The 21,652-nt window shown below is 33.2% G+C and overlaps 1 protein-coding gene across 3 annotated transcripts in view; it reads right to left on the minus strand.

Moving 5' to 3' along the window:
- pip5k1cb (phosphatidylinositol-4-phosphate 5-kinase, type I, gamma b) overlaps positions 1-21,652 on the minus strand; it is a 53,974-nt gene that overhangs the window by 23,655 nt on the left and 8,667 nt on the right. For 2 of the 3 annotated variants that reach the window (XM_058747276.1, XM_058747292.1), the window contains exons 2-6: positions 8,806-8,837; positions 7,645-7,737; positions 6,437-6,567; positions 4,931-5,048; positions 39-191 (exon numbers count right to left, since the gene is read on the minus strand). In XM_058747276.1, coding sequence (XP_058603259.1) covers positions 39-191; positions 4,931-5,048; positions 6,437-6,567; positions 7,645-7,737; positions 8,806-8,837 — 527 coding nt within the window. Of the gene's footprint in view, positions 1-38; positions 192-4,930; positions 5,049-6,436; positions 6,568-7,644; positions 7,738-8,805; positions 8,838-14,447; positions 14,719-21,652 lie in introns of all 3 variants that reach the window. The other variant, XM_058747283.1, reaches the window with a different exon arrangement.

Here is a 21,652-nt window from a genome sequence, read left to right on the forward strand (position 1 = left end):
TCACGCTGAACTGGACCGAGGATGAGTTGCTGACTCACCATGTAGTATCCTGGAAGCAGCTTCTGCAGGAACTCAGCCTCTTTGTGCATGACGGTCTTCAGGATGAATTCATCGTCTCGAGTGACGTAGAAGATGGAGCCGCTGGCGCCGGGGTTTGAGAGCTCGATCAAGGGCTCATTACAGAGAGAATACTGCAACAAACACATTCATTCTGATGAATGATTATACACTGATATGATGCAGCTCTCGACTGAGTCAGACTTTTATGCTTTCTGGAGCTTTTATTAACATGAATCATCACCATCCACTTTTATTGCACGAAAAAAAAACAGCGTCGAAATAATTTTCACTCAGAAATTGCTCAATTTCACAAACAGTTACAAACAAATGGCAAGAGACACACTGAATTAAACATATTTTTAAATAGAAAAACTGAAATTTTCTTGTAAAATGTACTTTTATTTACAACTATGAAATATATATTTCTTACAGTGTACAGATTTGGAACAGTGTTATTTCAATAAAATTAAGATACTGTTATAGATTTTATTAATATTTTGTGTTTTCATTTGAATTTTAGTTAAAGTTTTAGTAATTTTGTTGTGTTTTATCATTCATAATTTCCTTTAAATATCTCTTTATATAATCTTTAATAATTTTTACTTCAGTTTAACTACAAAATATACAAATGACCCTCTAACTCTAGCACTCTCTATTCTAATTCTATTCTTTAAAAACCAACTGCTTGTTTTCTTAAAAAAAAAAAAAAAAACTAACTAGCTTTTCTAATCTTTTTGTATTATATCTATTTGTTTTCTTTTTATTTATTATACAATTAACAAAAGCAAAAAAGGCCTCTAACACTAGCTTACTCTATTTTTTTTCTATTCTATCCGTTTTCTTTTTATTTATTATATAGTACCCATGTTATTATACACATTTGTGTCCTCGTAAACCATATATACCAGTACACACACACACACGCACACACACACACACACACACACACACACACACACACGCACACACACACACACACACACACACACACACACACACACACACACACACACACACACACACACACACACACGTGGGTATCTGTTGTTTTAAGTGCTTAAAAAGGAAAGTATTAGTGTGGTAATCACCATCTGTCTCAGGTAGTGTGTGTGTGTGTGTGTGTGTGTGTGTGTGTGTGCTTATAAGCATCCATGTGTTTTCACACACACCTAATATGTTTCAGTTTCATTTAAGCTCCAGACGCTGTCTTACCATAATTAGGCATTAACCTTCCCATAACCCTCAGCACTGCCCTACATAAACCACAACACTGACCGCACACTTATCCAGCCTTAGATCCAAATCAGCTCCAATATGAATATTACAGCATATGATTCAAAATAAATAAGCTTTTGAAAATCAGAAAATAAAGACAAACAATGCAATATTGTGTATTTACAGTTAAAATTATTTATAAATATTTTATTTTTTTTATAAAATATACACTAGCATTCAAGAGTTTGGGGTCAGTACGATTGTATTATCTATGATTATTACTTATATTCAGCAAGCTTGCATTTAATTGATCAAAAGTGACAGTAAAGACTTTTACGATGTTACAAAACATTTCTGTTTCAAATAAATGCTGTTCTTTTCAACTTTCTATTCATCTGTGAATCCTGAAAAATAAAATGCATCACAGTTTCCACAAAAATATTCAGGAGCACAACTGTTTTCAACATTGCTAATAATCAGAAATGTTTTTTTTTGCGCAGTAAATCAGCATATTAGAATGATTTCTGAAGATCATGTGGGTAACACTTTACAATAAGGTTCATTAGTTAACTACATTAGTTAACATGAACTAATAATGAACTGCACTGATACAGTGTTTATTAATCTTTGTTAATGTTAATTTCAACATTTAATAATACATTATTAAAATCTTGTTAACATTAGTTAATGCACTGTGAACTAACATGAACTAACAATGAACATCTGTATTTTTATTAACTAACGTTAGCGAAGATTAGTAAATCCAGTAACAAATGTATTGCTCATGGTTAGTTCATGTTAGTTAATACATTAACTAATGTTTAACTAATGAACCTTATTGTAAAGTGTTACCATCATGGGACACTGAAGACTGGAGTAATGATGCTGAAAATACAGCTTTGATCACAGCAATAAATTACATAACACATATGCACATAGAAAACAGCTATTTTAAATCATAATAATATTTCACTGTTTTTACTATATTTTTGATCAAATAAATGCACCCTTACTGAGCAGAAGAGACTCTTTCAAAAACATTTGAACAGTAGTTTACAGGGGTTAAAGCAAAACAAAATCCTCGGCCAAACCCCGATCCACAGCCATACCTGTCACACACCCAGTTTAAGAGCCGTGTTTTTCTTCTTGTAATTAGGAGCGCTTGTCCTCCTAATTAAAAAATGGAGGAGCACCTTCTAATCAATAATAAAAAATTCTGATCAAAAATTAGCCTTCTTAATACGAGGTGACATTTGACAAAGTGATTTACAGGGGCATTTTCTTTTTACTTTTGTAAATGAATTTTTTTAATTTGATTAAATGTATGCAGTGTTTCCTCTAGGATTTTTTCCAGCTGTGGAGGCAGGACTATTTCACATGGACCACGCCCCCTCCCCACCCAAGAGTCACCTGCACTCAGAACTGAAATTATTTTAACTAAAAAAAGTAGTATGTCTTTGAGTAATTTAGTAAATAATAAAATAAGAACAAATAAATTAATGACAATCAATAGCACAAACAAAAATAATAACAAGATACAAATTAAATTATCAGTACTTCAGTTAGGTCTAACTATAATCTATTCAACTGTAAAATAACACTGGATAGTCTTCACTGTATAATGACAGACAGCAGCAGGTTTATTTAGGCTGCTGTCTCTTTAAGACCTCATGCATGGATCTAATATGTTACACATGGCTCTATGCTTTCTTTTCTTTTTAGGAGCTTTGTCCTCCTAATTTAATTAGGAGCAGCTTCTGATAAATAATAAAAAATTCTGATAAAAAATTAGCCTTCCTAATACAAGCTGACATTTGACTCCTTAAAGTGACTTGCAGGGCATTTTCTTTTTTGCAATGGCATCATTTTCATCTATGTCAAATTAAAAAAATTATGTTTATAAGCTATTTAAAATTTCTATTTAAAAAGGTATATATTAATAAGAAGTAGAATAAGACAAATAAGTTACCAATTATATGAAATTAGTATTAATAAGAAATTAATTTGTACTACAGAGGTGGCACAGAAGAACACAAAAGAGGCTTGTAGGTACATTTTCAGACGTTTAATGAGGCTCAGAGGTGGCATGAGTGCAATTAAATTCATAAATTCATGTGGAGATTAATGTCTTAAATATACAATTTTGAATACAGAACAATTAAATGATTTAAATAACTGAAATTTTACAGTAACCCCTGTGTTTGCTTTTAGAGATGAGCAGCGGCTCAGTTGTTACTTTATTTGTAACTATTTTCGTTGATATAGAGCAAAAATGCAGTACGCTTCGAGCGGAGAGAGGAACGAGCTTTACTCCACTCCAGGCTTTGATCACATCCCTCTCAAATTCCTTAATTTAAGACCTATTCAAACTAAAATTAAGACATTTATTACACTATTTGAGAAATGTAAGCTTATTTACGGCCTTAAAATAATGAAAAGTGCATTTAAGACATTAAAGACAGGCGGGAACCCTGCAATTAACGGAAATCCGTCGTAGCGTCGGAGAACTTTAATCCTTGAGTTTAATATATATTTTTATAATACATTTTGAGAATCAGAAAGCATTTGTTACGCTTCAACACCATAAAACAAGATCAGGACACACAGACACAAACATGACCAAACATTTAGAAAAACACACAAACATTAAAACAGACGTCAAACATGGACCTACAGCCATAAATGTCTGATCCTATAAACATCACACACACACACACACACACACACACACAGTCATTCAGAAAGCATCACTCAAAACAGACAGAGTCTTCAAGACTCTTCAAAAGAGTCTTTTTTGGCATATTTGATCTGAAGCAATACAGAAAATCGAATATTTCAATATTCTCATAGATTTCTCATAGACATTTTTAAACAAAGACAGAGTTGATGGTGATGACGCTGAAGTTATGTGACCGTGATGTAGTTTGTTAGCCTACGTTCAGCTTTTTACATCTGCCAATTCTATTTAGGCTTCAAAAAAGTGTGTTCATTTGTGACGATTATCATGATGAACAAAACGTGTAAGAATCATAAAGTTTTATTGCTCACAGAGCTAATTTCTGCAATAATCCAAAAGCCAAAGGAAAAATTCTATTGTTTTTGTAGAGGGATAATATGTCAAGAAAATATGTGACCCTGGAGCACAAAACCAGTCTTAAGTCGCTGGGGTATATTTGTAGCAATAGCCAACAATACATTGTATGGGTCAAAATTATACATTTTTCTTTTATGCCAAAAATCATTAGGATATTAAGTAAAGATCATGTTCCATGAAGATATTTAGTAAGTTTCCTACTGTAAATATATCAAAACTTAATTTTTGATTAGTGATATGCATTGCTAAGACCTTCATTTGGACAACTTTAAAGGCGATTTTCTCAATATTTTGATTTTTTTGCACCCTCAGATTCCAGATTTTCAAATAGTTGTATCTCAGCCAAATATTGTCCGATCCTAACAAACCATACATCAATGGAAAGATTATTTATTCGGCCTTCAGATTATGTATAAATCTCAATTTCAAAAAATTGACCCTTATGACTGGTTTTGTGGTCCAGGGTCACATATGTCAAAAGACATCCTGTGCGTACAAATATGAAATAACACACACAGTTATGAGTGAATGCGAGCCAGTGTGATTTGCGGTGTGTCTCACCAGATAGTCGTCCGGTCGAATCCCGAAGAGCTCTCTGAAGTAGCGGAAAGCCACCGGAGCATAGGTTTTAAACCTGAAGTCTGGATAGTGATGCGCCGGCGTCAGATTACTGCCTTCACTGAGAGACACACACACACACACACACACACACACACACACACACACACACACACATCAAATCTGGATCATCTGACCAATGATTTTATATTTCACAAGAGTGGAAGAGACTTCTTATCAAAGACATTGAAAAAAATCATGTGAACACTATTTTTATATTTTATTTACAGTTTTTTTCAACTGCTTACACACATTTTCAAAACTTTGCCTCTTTTTTTCAGAACTTTATTCACAAATCCAAGAATTGCACACAGAAAATGCAAAATGAAGCACTGCATTCAAAATATCACAAACACGTCTCAAAAGCAAACATTTGCAAACATCTTTGCCATAATATTAATTCCTGTTAGATTTGTGTGTGTTACATAGAGAATTGTGTGTTATGTTTTGCAAAAAGTGTTTTATGAAATTGAAAACTGAGTCAAAGGCTGAGAATTATTGTATGGTTTTGCAGATTTGGTGTGTGCTTCTGCTGTTTGAGTGTCAGCTTTCAGAAACTGTGACAAGGAAAGATTTTGTGTGTAAACTGTTGAAAAATACTGTAAGTGAATAAGCTGCTCAGCCCATGAAGCATCGCAAATGATATAATAAATCAACACACAATACAAACAATCAAAGAATCAATGATACAATATAAAAATAGAAAGTATTTTTTTTTCTCAATTGGTATTTTTGTCTTGTTGTCTAGTACAAATATCTAAAAAATACTTACTTGAAAAGCTAAATTACTTGTGATATTAAGACTTGTTTTCTGAAAAGGTTTTATGAAAAAAAATTGGCCAGTGACAAAATGATAGCAGATATTTTTTCTTGTTTTCAGCAAGATCTCACTTAATTTTGATAACTATTTTAGAAAGTAAGACTTAATATCTTCCTTAAAAAAAAGCATACAAGTAAATATATCTTGATTTATAAATGTCTAGATATTTGTGAATGAGAAAAGTTTTTTATTTTTATTTTTTTGCAGTGGATTGACTTATAGTCACTGATTGTAAGAACAAAATTATTAGAATTAATAATAAGAGAAAATATACAGTACATATGTATACATTTGAAGTTTATTACATATGTATATATATATATATATATATATATATATGTAATAAACTTCAAATATATACATATACTGTACATATATATATATATATATATACAGTATACATATAAAATATATACATATACATCTCTCTTTCTCTCTCTCTATATATATAGAGAGAGAGAGAAAGAGAGAGCGAGAGAGAGAGAGAGAGAGAAAATGAAAACAAAAGCACTAGTTATACACTAGTTAGTTAGTGACACTAGCAAAGACCACTAACTGAATGCTCAGTGGTAGTGAGACTATATGAACAGATGAAACTCTCTGGAGCAGCAGAACTCTCTCATACAGACCTGGGGAAGAAGATGCTCTCCACCACGTAGAAGTCTTGCATGAGGACGTCGCGCTCAGGTTTGGAGCTCAGGTTACCCACGGTGTAGCCGATCCCCAGCTGAATGGCTCCTTTCAGGGCAGACGAGGTCGTCTGTCGACACACAAGACAACCAACACTTCTGACTCTCTGACACCCGTTAAACATGCCCTGCATCCCTGACATACACTGACTGCAGAACAGAGGCGGACACATGGGACCACACAGCAAACTAGAAATATAAAATGTTTGTAAAAATGTAATATATATGGTAGCACTTCATTTTAAGGTGTCCTTGTTACACGTTACATGTACTTACGATTATAATTACAATAAATTATGCATAATTGCATGCTAGTAACCCTAACCATATAGTAAGTACATGTAATTAATATTACTCAGTACTTAACTGTATAATTACACTGCAACAAGGACAGGACACCTTCAAATAAAGTGTAGCCTACTTTATTTTAAGGACCTATTCTCACTATTAACTAGTTGCTTATTAGCACACATATTACTAGCATATTGGCTGTTTATTAGTACTTATAAAGCACATATTAATGCTTTATTCTATATTCTATAAATATATTTTAATAAATATTTATTTAAAAATATATATATTTCTAACATAAAATAATAATAAAAAAATCATATAAAACATTTTCATACAAAATATATACATATTTTGGATAACATAATTTTTTTTTTTTATATATATATACATAATTATATGAAAATGTTTTTTCTTCATAATAAACCAATTTATTGGCTAATATTTGGAGCATTTTTAGATTACTACCAATAATTACTGAAATGTTAGGTTCCCTTTGTGTCAATAGACAATGCACAGTAATGTATTCATTTACTGAAATTAGTGTGTATAAAGTCATTAGACTTGGCAATTTTAATGTCTCACTGGCTGGCAATAAATCATGTTATATCATATATACTGCAAGTCTATATGCAATATGCAATGAAGTCGTTTTCAAAATCCTAAAGCTGTCTGATGATTTCCAGAATTAAATGGGGAAAAAAATCCCAGATGTCCAACATGGACACTTTTGGACCACACTGTATATGTCAACAGCCTGAAGTAAAAAAAAAAAAGACTGAAATTGTGATTGAAATTGAGCAGATTGCCAGTTGATATTGAGACACTGTGAAGCTGACGTGTGACTGAAGATGCACCTTCTTGTAGGTGGTTTCACCGGATGCATCGACCCGCCTGTGACCGATCTTCTTCTCAAGGCCAGTGCTGGAGTGACACGAGGACGACGGCATCTGAGAAGAAGAAAAATCACAAATGAGATCTCATTAATATGTCTCAATTGTTTCTCATAGACAGCAAAGAGATTAAATGGAGACTTGATCTATCCACATGCATCTTATAGCTGTATACTATTACTGTGTGATTCATATGTGTCTATTTTTATTTCTTTTATTTAGTTTTAGGAGAAACATTTGAAATCAATTTGACACTTCACTTAACCTTAAAGAAATAGTTTAAGGTTAGTTATGAAATGTAGCATTGCATCACTTACCCAGCAATGGATGCTCTGCAGTGAATGGGTGCCGTCAGAATGAGAGTCCAAACAGCTGATAAAAACATCACAATAATCCACACCACTCCAGTCCATCAGTTAAAGTCTTAAGAAGACAAAAGCTGTGTGTTCGTAAGAAACAAATTCATCATTAAGATGAATTTCAAACCTTCACTTCTGGCCAAAATATAAGTCCATAATCCATAATAACGCTTCCTCCAGTGAAAAAGTGCATCTCCTGTTGTCTCTCACATCAAAATACAGCCACATATTTGTTTAGAGCTGTTTTGGCTTGTAAACGTTGCTTGATCTGTGCAGATTTCTCTCCTGATTCAGACCAGAACACTTTTTCACTGGAGGAAGCGTTATTATGGATTATGGACTCATATTTTGGCCAGAAATGAGAGTTTAAACATCTTAATAATAGACTTGTTTCAGCTTTTGTCTTCTGAAGACTTTAACTGATGGACTGGAGTGGTGTGGATTATTGTGATGTTTTTATCAGCTGTTTGGACTCTCGTTCTGACGGCACCCATTCACTGCAGAGCATCCATTGCTGAGTAAGTGATAGAATGATACATTTCTCCAAATCTGATGAATAAACAAACTCATCTACTTTCTTGGATGGCCTGAGCACATTATCAGCAAATTTTCATTTTTGGGTAAATTACTTCTTTAAATCAAAATTTCTGAACCCTCAGATCAATAACATTTTCCAAACGCTTGAACTCTTCTCAAGACTGCATTAAGTAACACTGGAGTTGTACAACCAAAACTACAGATATACAGATAATAAATGATGCTTCACCTCAGTTATGTAGGTCTTCTTAAGAGCAGCGTCTGAAATGAGGAAAGGAAGAAAAAAGACATTATGACAAAAGCAGATCATTTAAAAAAAATGTCTTTGCTAATAAAACAATAAGTGTTTAGAATGCACAAAAAAAAAAAAAGAGTATGCAAAATACCAGTATGCAACAATGTTGTCACATGACCTCATTAAGTTGCACGTCTGGTTCGTTCATATAAATATGGTAATTTTACATTTTTATGCGGTTTTCTGTAAAATGTCTTATAGCAGTCTAATTAAATAATAAATCATGAAAGAGATGTTTAAAATCATGCTTTATATTACTTCCAGTTCAGTCATCACATAGGAAGTGGAAGGTCAAGTTGAGTGCATTGCATTGTGGGATACATTAACCCAAACAGTGTAAACTGCACATTTTGGGAAGTGTAATATGTCGCTGTATACAGAAAATCCAAACACACGTACTGCAGAACTAGTATGAAGAGCATGCTATTCTGAACACACAGATGATAGTTAATGTGTGACTATCAGTTGAAGGACAAACGGCGGGAGTCTGCAGCTCTGAGCCTCGCAGTTATTTCACACTGCGCTTTTCTTGCACATGTTTCTGTGTCAGTGAATTCAAGGGGAGGGGGCGGAGCTACAGGCAAGTAAACCTGTCAATCATTCCTCAGCACGTGCCGGCACGGAATTAAGGCAAGATAAGAGAACGCAAATGAGACCTGACCTGCTTTACACCCGAGAGGAGCGAGACAATTTAATAACGGAGAATTAGAGCAGCAATACAGTGCTGAAAAAAAAGTTCACGCATGAATCTCATCAACACATGGCCAGGTCATATTTTTAGCACACAATCAAAAGAAAATAAATAAAAAAATATTGTTTTGCATAAAAGACAGTACTGCTTATTTTGAGACCAATAAATTTGTGTTATATATACATTTTATACAATATATTAATATATTATATATAATAATATATATATCAAAAGAACATGAAAAACATATTTTGCATAAAATAAAATCAAGCTCATTTTAGGACAAATATATTTGTTATATATATATATATATATATATACAATATAAATATATTAACATAATAATAAATGTGCTTACATGTCATGAAAATAATGTTACAGTGTAAATATATATATATATATATATATATATAAATCGAAGAGAAGAAATAAAAAAAAGAAGAAAAAAAACGCACATTTTGCATTTTGCGTAAAGAAAATTACGCTTATTTTAAGACACATTTTCCATCAAGTGGTGATTCTCTCTACTGTAGTGCTGTAATAGATTTATTATTAATACTGTAAGAAATTTATTTACTTAAAATCAGCAAAAATTTAAATTACTATTAAGATGCATAAATACTCACTATTTACATAATACATAATTATTTTTTTCCAGGAAAAAAAAAAAAAACTATTTAATTGCCAAAATGCAAATAATACAAGAAAAAGGCATTTTTTCTTTATTGTCTTCATTCCATACATATTATCTTTTTTAGTTTCTTTTAGGGTTAAACGCGACATGGACATGTTCTTGATAGATTTTGTGAGATCAAGAATATCCTCTGTAAAGCTTTAAGTGTGTGTGTGTGTGTTTTGGGAGCAGATGCAGTATTGTTGGCGGTCTCTCGTGGAGCCGCATGTGCTTGAGGAGCAGATAATGAGAGCCAAGGAAACACAGGACATGTGCAGCCATCGCCTGACTGCCTGCGAGAGACATAAATACAGCCAAACATGCTGAGAAAATCACTTCTGCCAAAACACCCTCGCCAAGCATTTACCATGGTAACCACATTTACTACAGAGAGTGTTACTACATTTTTACACTTCACGAGAAAATGTGGAGGTGTTTGCCTGTGCAAAACGCAGAAATTACAGTTAATTTTAGAAGTGTCTGATCTTAAAGTGCAGGGTTTTATCTCCTGAAATATCACACACGAGTCATTTTACGATTCTAAAACCCAGAATACAATGCAGACAGCAGATAACGGTGTTTGCCAAAAACAACGGCTTTAAAAAAATCAATTGTAATCATATTTGTGCCGCTGTGATTTATGGAAAGAGACGAGAGTGATGTGCTGAAGGAAAATGCTCAGAAACAGCAGGCTCGGGTCTGACCTGATAAAACCTGCATTACAACAAATCACCCACAGGGCAAAAAATATATTATGGATGAAGAAAAATAAAACAGCCAGGGCTATTTTGTGTAATAGCGTGTAGCGTGCCATTTTGAATGGAACTATATGGAAGCCCGATACCGCCATGGAAAAAAATACATAAAAAAGATAATTGTAACATTTTATCTCACAACTCAGACTCAATTTCTCAAAATTCTGAGATATAAAAAACAGAAGTGCAAGATATAAAATCACAATTTTAAGAAGATAATTCAGAATTGTGAGATTTAAACATAGAATTGTGAGAAAAAATAGTCAGAATTCCAAAATGTAAACAGAATTGTGAGATATAAACTCAATTATATATATATATATGCTGAGAAAATGAATCAGAAAATTCTCAAAAAGGAGGGGAGAATGTGGGTAAAAAAATTATGAATACTATATTACTAATATTAATATTAATAATATTTGTTTTATTAATATTACTATTCATGTTTATATTATTATTGATGTTGATATTAATTGATGAATTATTAATTATTAATTGCAAGATCATAACAATGATAACCATCTCCAGTACTAGATAATGTGAAGCGTGAATCAAGCGGAAGCAATCGGAAAAATCTTTTTAACAACAAAGCGACAGAAGATGGTGTGAACAAAGAACTGACTGAGGACATGAAAACTGAATCCTTGAATATTGCATCACACATGCATTAAAAAACAACAAAGAAAAGGACATTTGTTTTTAACAAACAACAACACGTCAAAGCTCATTAGATTAATCACACAAACACTGGTGCCGAGGGTCTCGCACCTCGAACCAATGCAGCACAATCTCACATTCACACTGTCAGCGCCAATAACATCACACACACACACACACACACAAACCACAAGAAACACAGATTTACACACGGCAGAAATATGGGGTCACTTTACAGAAACCACATACTTCTCATCCAGCACATGATTCAGAGCTGAGAGAAAATCAAACACACAGACTGTCGCCAGATGTCAAGAAAACCTCAATAAAATGTGTCCTGCGTACTGGATGCTTGTTTAAAACTGCAGTGTGAAGAATAAAACAGGAGTGTATGGGCTAATTTGGTCCAGTGACAGACTGGATCTCACCATGAGCATTGTGGGAGAAAGCCAACAGACTGTTTGAGATTCACACCCAACTGCTCACGACGCTTTACGTACATCTGTGTAAATGATGATTTCAGTGCAGGTCACTTCATACGGCTGTAAACAAGACACACTTCGAAAAGACTTGAGTGATTGATGGTTAAAGAGCAGGTACTGAATGATTGCCATATTTTTTTATGATCTTTACAGATCTACAAATGAACTGGCTGTATTGTGCATGAAATAAGAAAAATAAAAGCACACACACACACACACACACACACACACACACAAAACAAACATGTAAGACTGTATATACTTAGAATAATATTATAGAATAATTTTCAATTCTCACTTTCGATTCATAAAAACTATGAAATGTATTTATCAATAAGTTGATATTCTGAACAGCATATTATGCAGACATGATGAGACATCCATCAAACCAAAACAATCATAGTAGTATATTATGGATATATAATATCATCATTACAGTATTTGGTATTTCTCATTTTTAAATGAATTGTGATCTTGTTTTCATGCAATGCACTTTTAAATGGAAAAAAAATGGCTGCAATAAAATAGGAAATAAAATAATGAATTTAAAGATTTTTTATGCTTAAAACAAGAAAAGAATAGACAAAATATACATACAGACATTATATATATATATATATATATGTATGTATGTGTGTGTGTGTGTGTGTGTGTATCTATATATATATATATATATATATATATTTGTTTTGTTTAAAAAAAAAAAAAAAAATATATATATATATATATATATATATATATGCTGAAACAAAACAAAAAATCTAATAATTACAATTATGCTTAGGAATTATTCAGGAAAACAAAAACACTGATCAAGATTATAATTTTTGCAGTTTAATGCCAATTGCAGTTCAATATTCTTTTAAAAGGAAAAAAATAGGGACTAGACAAGAACAAGAAAACAAGAAAATATACATATATACTGCATGTATATATATATCACAAATTATTAAAAAAATATGAAGAGATTTTTGCAGTTTGTTGCTACTGTTTCCATACGACAAATTGATTTGGATAAAACATCTGCTAACTGAATGTAAATCTGACATAAATTAAAATTCTTACACCATGATAAAAAAAACAACAGTCACTAGACAGTAGATGCAACTACTGTAAATGTCTAAAGACGAGTGATTTCTGCCCAGAAACAGTGCTAGAATCAGTTCAACCCTGAAACATCAGGAAAAAAACAGCAGAGCCGGCTGCAGATCAGGCCACAAACTGTCTGAACGCATTAAACTCAGTCCATCACAAGAGCCAGAGGGAACCTGCCTCTGTATTAACACACAGTCACCAAAACCGCCTGAAAACCAGCCGAATTTAACAAGAGAACATGAGTCATGACTCATTTATAGTCTAACATTCAATTCAGAATCATACTAGTTCACTTATACTTAATTTAACATGAAACCTTAAATAATCATATTCTCACAGTTTTCCAGGACTGCAGTTTGCTGACGGTGATGGACGGTTCGGTTCGGTTCTCTGGAGAACATGATAAATTTCATCCCGGCGCTGGAGGCGATCAATTAAAGAGACACTTTATGAGCATATAATGACTGATGCGAGCCTCGAGGCGACAGAGACGAGATAATGAACCGGGTGAATGTCTTCAGCACATAAAAGTGCTAAAAGTTTGTACAAAAACATCCTCAAACTGCCTTGAAATGCAACACAGCATCCTAAACGCACTTGAGGAACAATCTAAGAAACATAACTGCTGAAGTTAGGAGCCTGTTTTTAATCATAGAGTTTATGCATGCAGTATTGCATTGTCATATTACAATCAAAGCAAAAATTATTCAGATATAATTTTTGATTTATTTTACTATAGTGGGTGCAAGAATGTAAGTGAGGATAGCAAAATAAAGTGAACTGTGACATATTATACCCAAAAAATCTTCATACAGTGGAGTACCAGTAAAATTTGGGATCAAAAAATATTCAGACACTTTGACCTGATCATGTTTTCTGACCAAGTGTTTTTCTTTAATTGCTAATGCGACCTTTTTACACCACAAACTGAACAAAATGAAGCATTCAGTTGAGCTAAATTGGTAAATTATCTAATTGTGAACTTAAATATAACAGCTGACAGCTATTCAACTGAATTAATTCCATACCTTTCTATCAAAATTATCTGACATTATCAAGATGAATTTGTTCTGACACAGTTTAACTGAGTTCTTGTCATATTTTATTACCGTTTTCTAAACTATAGCAAATAAACTGTGATATAATGTGAGAAATGTTGAAGATGTCTAAATAAATTTGGCTTTGACTGTATGTATGAAGATATAAAAGTCACAAATACAGACCTCAGATGTCATAGGAGTCCCTGCGGCTGGGCTTCTCGTTTCTATTTGCAGTCGGATCAGCGGTGAGAGGAGAACGCTCAATCGGATTGACAGCAGGAACTAATCTGCTGCCCTGACAAACTCCACAATCTCTCTGGTCACCTGGACGCGAGCGGCGGCCAATCAGACGCAGAGATTACGGCTGGTTTCTGCCCAACGGTGGATCAGACCGTGTGCCAAGGACGAGGGCACAGAGCGGCAGACAGACCTCTCAAGGACTCTCAGTCTCTGACTTCAGACACACAAAGACATTTAATGATAGAATGATTTCAGAAAGATTGAGAGAATGATAGAATGGACAACAGAATGAATAATAGAACAAATGAACAAACAAACAAACAAACAAACAAAAATGATAGACAGGCACACAGACAGAAATATAGATAGATAAACATAATGATGGATACAATGAATGAATGAATGAATGAATGAACAAACAAATAAAAAACAAACGATAGACAGAATAATAGAATGATAAAATGAACAATAGAATAAACAAATATAGATAGATGGATAGATAGATAGATAAACAATGATATAGAGAATAATATATCAAACAAACAAATGAACGAACAAACAACCAAATGAGCGAACAAACAAATGAACAACAGACAGACAGACAGACAGACAGACAGACAGACAGACAGACAGACAGACAGACAGACAGACAGACAGACAGACAGATAGATAGATAGATAGATAGATAGATAGATAGATAGATAGATAGATAGATAGATAGATAGATAGATAAACAATGATATAGACAATGATATAACAAACAAACGAATTATCAAACAAAAAAAAGAATGACAGAGAGAGAGAGAATGATAGACAGAATGATAAACAAACAAACAAACAAACAAGTGACAGACAGAAAACATCGAAAGAGAGAATGATATAACAAACAAATGAATGAACGAACAAAAACAAAACAAATGAATGACAGACAGACAGAGAGAGAATGATAGACAGAATGATAAACAAACAAATGAACGAACGAAAGAATGTACGAACGAACGAACGAACGAACAAACAAACGATAGACAGACAGACAGATAAACAATGATATAGAGAATAGTATGTCATACAAATAAATGAACGAACAAACAACCAAACGAGTGAACAAACAAATGAACAGACAGACAGATAGAAAAAACAATGATAGAGAGAATGATATAACAAACAAACGAATGAATGAACAAAAACAACAAAAAAAAAACTTAATGAGTGAACAAACAACCAAACAAACAAACAAACGACAGACAGACAGACAGACAGACAGACAGACAGACAGACAGACAGACAGACAGACAGATAGATAGAAAAGTGACACGACACTATGTTTTTTTACTCAGTGTTTTTGGAAGTGAGAAACTAACCAGACTGGAAAGTTCCGGCGACGGTAATAATAATCTGTGTTCACCGTCAGACTGGAACGTGCTGGGATTAAGGTCAGGACAGTAAACACACACACACACACACGCACGCACACACACACACACACACACACACACACACACACACAAGAACCTTCTGATACTAAAAGTGTTTGCTCACATAATGGATCATTAAATGTCATTTAGATAAGAACGTGCTCCTAATATAATAAAATGATCAACAGCATTATAGTTCAATGTTTTATAAACACATTAGCATATTAAAACGTATGTTTAACAGGTCAACTTCACTTCAGTCACATCGCTTCAATAATGTTGAGTCTCACAGATTAATCATCAACTAGAGTCAACCTGCTTACTGCTTCATAACAACAGCAACATAGTTACTGAGAAATCAGAATGTAAAAAAACAGCCTGAGTGGTTAAATACAGCGTTGAGAAACGAGCGTGTCCTGATTTGAGCTTCACATGCCGGTAAATCAAGAGCACTTTAAAGCACAGCAAGTCTAGACCAGCCAAATAAAACATTTAATCACAACTCTCCGCTTTCACTGCGAAATCAAGCCTTCTGACTTCTGATCAGAGTCAAACAACCACTGAACCAAGCTGAAACTCAACTGGATCTAATACGATTAATCATGTCGAATGTGTACAAACACTCCTGACATTTGCAGTGCAAGTATCAAATACAGTAAAAAACTTAAACTACATAAGAATCTCAAATACCACAGAACAGTGATGGTATTTGATAATAAAAGCATAATACATTATATAGTAAATCAACAAAAATACATTGTATCAGTGGTGTTATTGTTAACTAAAACTATAAAAAAAATAAAATAAACAACAAACAAAAAAAACGAAATAAAATATAATAAATATTTATATATTTGAATATTTATATATTTAAGTATTTGATGAATAACCTAAACTTAAAAATAAAAATAGAAATGTTACCTGGGCAGATAACTGAAATAAATCAGTTTAACTTGAATTACTAAAACTGAAATAAATATAAAGTTTAAAAACCTGATAAAAATTACAAAAGCATATACCACAATGATTAAATGTAAACCAAAATTAAAAATGAAAACGGAAAATATAAAATAATTTTAAATATATTATGAAATAATATTAAATATCAAAATATTAATAAATAAATACTATAATTTGTAATACTAAAAACATTGCATGGTATCAATATAGTAAAATAAAATAAAAATAATTATAAAAAGCTAATTCAAAATATTAATAAATACTATAATGGTATATCAATAACACTAAAGTAACATAATAAAAAATAATAATATTGGGCACTGTATGGATTTGATGGCCATCTGCATTGAGAAAATGTATTGATAACATCTCAAAATGTGCTCAGATTTGTTAGGATACACTCAGAGATCTCAATATTATTTTACAGATTTCTCAACTAATTAATCCAAGATCAAATGATCTGAGCTGCTTCCCATTCATTTTATAGCTTTGTTCTCTTTAGGTCTTCAAAGCAAGTTTAGTTGAGGAGACAATATTGATCCTTAAATGACCCATAACTGAGTATCCAGAGCTCTGAAAGAGCAACATCTGAGCAATGAGATCTGGGATGCTGTGTGAAGAACATCAGCTAAAGCGTCTTCTCTGAGATGAGAACATTCTAACTTCATCAGCGGGAATCAGCCGTATCACTGCCTGTGTTTGTGTTCAATGTCAGTGAGATGCTAAATAAAGCTCCAGCCTTCAGCTCCTGTTCTTACGCAACCAGTGTTTACATCCTCAGACTCACATGCTCAAAATCACACACGAATCCAGCAGAGAAATCACAGATACGGCACTGAAAGAGAAGGACTGGAACGATAAATACTGCCTGTAAATCACACAGAATCCCATAGAAACCACCTAGCTATACCCTAGCAACCACACAGACACCATAGCAACCCCCTTAACAAAGCATTGTCAAAAACACCCTAACAACTGCATAGTGATGCCCTAGCAACCACCCAAAACACCCTAGAAACCAGCCAGAACACCCTAGCATCATGTCTGCTTATTAAAAAAACAAACAAAAAAAAACACACACATATATATATATATATATATATATATAATTTATTTATTTATAAAAAATAACTGAAATAAGTTTAAGTACTAAAATGTACCTAAAATGGAAATAAAAATATTAATTAAAGCTTTAATATAAAAAATTACAAAAGCAAATAACAAAAACAACTAAAGAAACAAAAAATTAAATGTAAAGTGACAATATAAAATAATATGAAATATGATATGAAATAATATTAAATATAAAAATATTAATAAATGCTCAAATAGTATAAATAATAATTAGTGATGGGAAATGATTAATCACATCCAAAATTAAAGTTTTTATTTACATAATATGTGTGTGTGTGTACTCTGTATATTTATTATGTGTATATAAATACAAACACGCACATGCTTATATTTAAGAAAAATATGCTATGTTTATATATTAAATATATTTATGTAGCCTATTATATAAAATATAAGAATATAAATATATGTGACCCTGGACCACAAAACCAGTCTTAAGTGTATTTTTTTTAATTGAGATTTATACATCATCTGAAAGCTGAATAAATAATCTTTCCGTTGATGTATGGTTTGTTAGGATCGGACAATATTTGGCTGAGATACAACTATTTGAAAATCTGGAATCTGAGGGTGCAAAATAATCTAAATACTGAGAAAAACACCTTTAAAGTTGTCCAGATGAAGTTCTTAGCAATGCATATTACTAATCAAAAATGAAGTTTTTATATATTTATGGTAAGAAATTTACAAAATATCTTCATGGAACATGATCTTTACTTTATGTCCTAATGATTTTTGGCATAAAATTTTGACCCATACAATGTATTTTTGGCTATTGCTACAAATATACCCCAGCGACTTAAGACTGGTTTTGTGCTCCAGGGTCACATATAAATGTATATACATGTAAATATTTTAAAAATATATATATTCTATGTGTGTGTATTTATATATACATAATAAATATACACAGCACACATACATATATTAAGTAAACAAAAACTTTTATTTTGGATGCGATTAACTGTTTGACAACACTAGTTTATATATTAAATATGTTTATATATAAAATAAATTATATGAATATAAATACAGTGGGGCAAAAAAGTATTTAGTCAGCCACCAATTATGCAAGTTCTCCCACTTAAAAAGATGAGAGAGGCCTGTAATTTTCATCATAGGTATACCTCAACTATGAGAGACAAAATGAGAAAAAAAATCCAGAAAATCACATTGTAGGATTTTTAAAGAATTAATTGGTAAATTCCTCGGTAAAATAAGTATTTGGTCACCTACAAACAAGCAAGATTTCTGGCTCTCACAGACCTGTAACTTCTTCTTTAAGAGGCTCCTCTGTCCTCCACTCGTTACCTGTATTAATGGCATCTGTTTGAACTCGTTATCAGTATAAAAGACACCTGTCCACAACCTCAAACAGTCCAACTCCAAACTCCACCATGGCCAAGACCAAAGAGCTGTCAAAGGACACCAGAAACACAATTGTAGACCTGCACCAGGCTGGGAAGACTGAATCTGCAATAGGTAAGCAGCTTGGTGTGAAGAAATCAACTGTGGGAGCAATTATTAGAAAATGGAAGACATACAAGACCACTGATAATCTCCCTCGATCTGGGGCTCCACGCAAGATCTCACCCGTGGGGTCAAAATGATCACAAGAACTGTGAGCAAAATCCCAGAACCACACGGGGACCTAGTGAATGACCTGCAGAGAGCTGGGACCAAAGTAACAAAGGCTACCATCAGTAACACACTGCGCCGCCAGGGACTCAAATCCTGCAGTGCCAGACGTGTCCCCTGCTTAAGCCAGTACATGTCCGGCCCGTCTGAAGTTTGCTAGAGAGCATTTGGATGATCCAGAAGAGGATTGGGAGAATGTCATATGGTCAGATGAAACCAAAATAGAACTTTTTGGTAAAAACTCAAAGAATGCTGAGTTGCATCCAAAGAACACCATACCTACTGTGAAGCATGGGGTGGAAACATCATGCTTTGGGGCTGTTTTTCTGCAAAGGGACCAGGACGACTGATCCGTGTAAACGAAAGAATGAATGGGGCCATGTATCGTGAGATTTTGAGTGAAAACCTCCTTCCATCAGCAAGGGCTGTGAAGATGAAACGTGGCTGGGTCTTTCAGCATGACAATGATCCCAAACACACCGCCCGGGCAACGAAGGAGTGGCTTCGTAAGAAGCATTTCAAGGTCCTGGAGTGGCCTAGCCAGTCTCCAGATCTCAACCCCATCGAAAATCTTTGGAGGGAGTTGAAAGTCCGTGTTGCCTTGGCTTATACCCTAGTGAAAAATAAATATACTAAAATGTATCTGGAAATAAATGTATTTCATGCTAAGTATACTACAAATAAATTTACATATTTATGTACTTACTAAAAATACTCTGCAAATAAATCGGAACAACTAATTTTGTACTTAATGCTCTTTTATTGTGCAGAAGTAGTGCTGAAGTCCAGCTAAAGATGAACTGAAGTATATTTGATTGTGCTAAAGTGGAACAATTGCAAGTATACTTCAGCTACACTTTAAATATCTTGCATTTAAAGACTGATTTTATTCAAAGATCATACAATCTTAATCAATAGTGACATTAAAACACATTTTTGCCTTAATATTAAGATTTAAGAAATCTTATAATTCTTATATCTATTATTCTAATCTTATTATTAAGATTTAGAAATGTGCATTACGCACAAGTACTCCAAATAAAGTTTAATTATAATTTTCATATCAGTATGTCAGTAATATGTTAAAAAATTTCAACTATACTTAGTTTAAAATAAATGTATAACTTTTTTACCACATGTCATGCCATAGCATCATGAAACTAACATGTAACAATGGACAAAAGTGTTTGTTTTTTTTCTCTGACTTCGTAAAGGCTGCTGTGTAATTTAAAGCATTTAAAGAATGCCGAATCAAATTGTTAACCGAATTGCATCGAATTTAATTGTGAATCGTCTCGAATCGAATCGTTCTGAATTTGCAAAAATCATCTTGAATTGAATTGAAACCCTATGAATCGTGAATCGATTCGCTGTGTTTACCCAGAGATTCACAGTCCTAATTTTGAAGCTTTAGAGCCATTTCAGAGCAAAACGACACACTTTTCCTCTCAGTCAGTCCCAGTCTGAATTGATTCCTGCTGTCCTGCCCCACATAATCATCCGTCTGGTCTGTGAGAGCAATCTGACAAATGATATTTTTAATCAGGTCAGTGTTGCTCTTGCAGAAAAAGCATTGACACGTCACTGTGCTGATTCAGGTAACCATGGCGACGGGTTGTGCATCTTAACGATTTTTATTTGCCATCCGACAACATCAAGGACCTCGTTACTCTAAGATCTCACAAACAACGTACAGATGGACTGAATCACTACGATTGAGTTTGAATATAAAGTCAAAAACAAGAGGAAACAAACACAACCGTATGAAGTCAGATCTCATTGAACGGTTTCTTCAAGGAATGTGAAGCAAAGAAATGAAATTCAAAGCAAATGCAGGCGTTTGCTAAAGTCTTCTGCTACTCAGACGTGTTTCATCTGGAGTTTCAGAGAAATCTCAAACTTTGCTCAGATTTGTTTGAGGAGAAATGTCTAATGCAAAGCTGGTACTTGAATAAAACCGACCTGAAGTCTCCTTAGATTTAAAAGAGAAAACATTGAGCA

This window comes from Onychostoma macrolepis, chromosome 02 (genome assembly GCF_012432095.1).
Source record: "Onychostoma macrolepis isolate SWU-2019 chromosome 02, ASM1243209v1, whole genome shotgun sequence".
Lineage (NCBI taxonomy): Eukaryota > Metazoa > Chordata > Actinopteri > Cypriniformes > Cyprinidae > Onychostoma > Onychostoma macrolepis.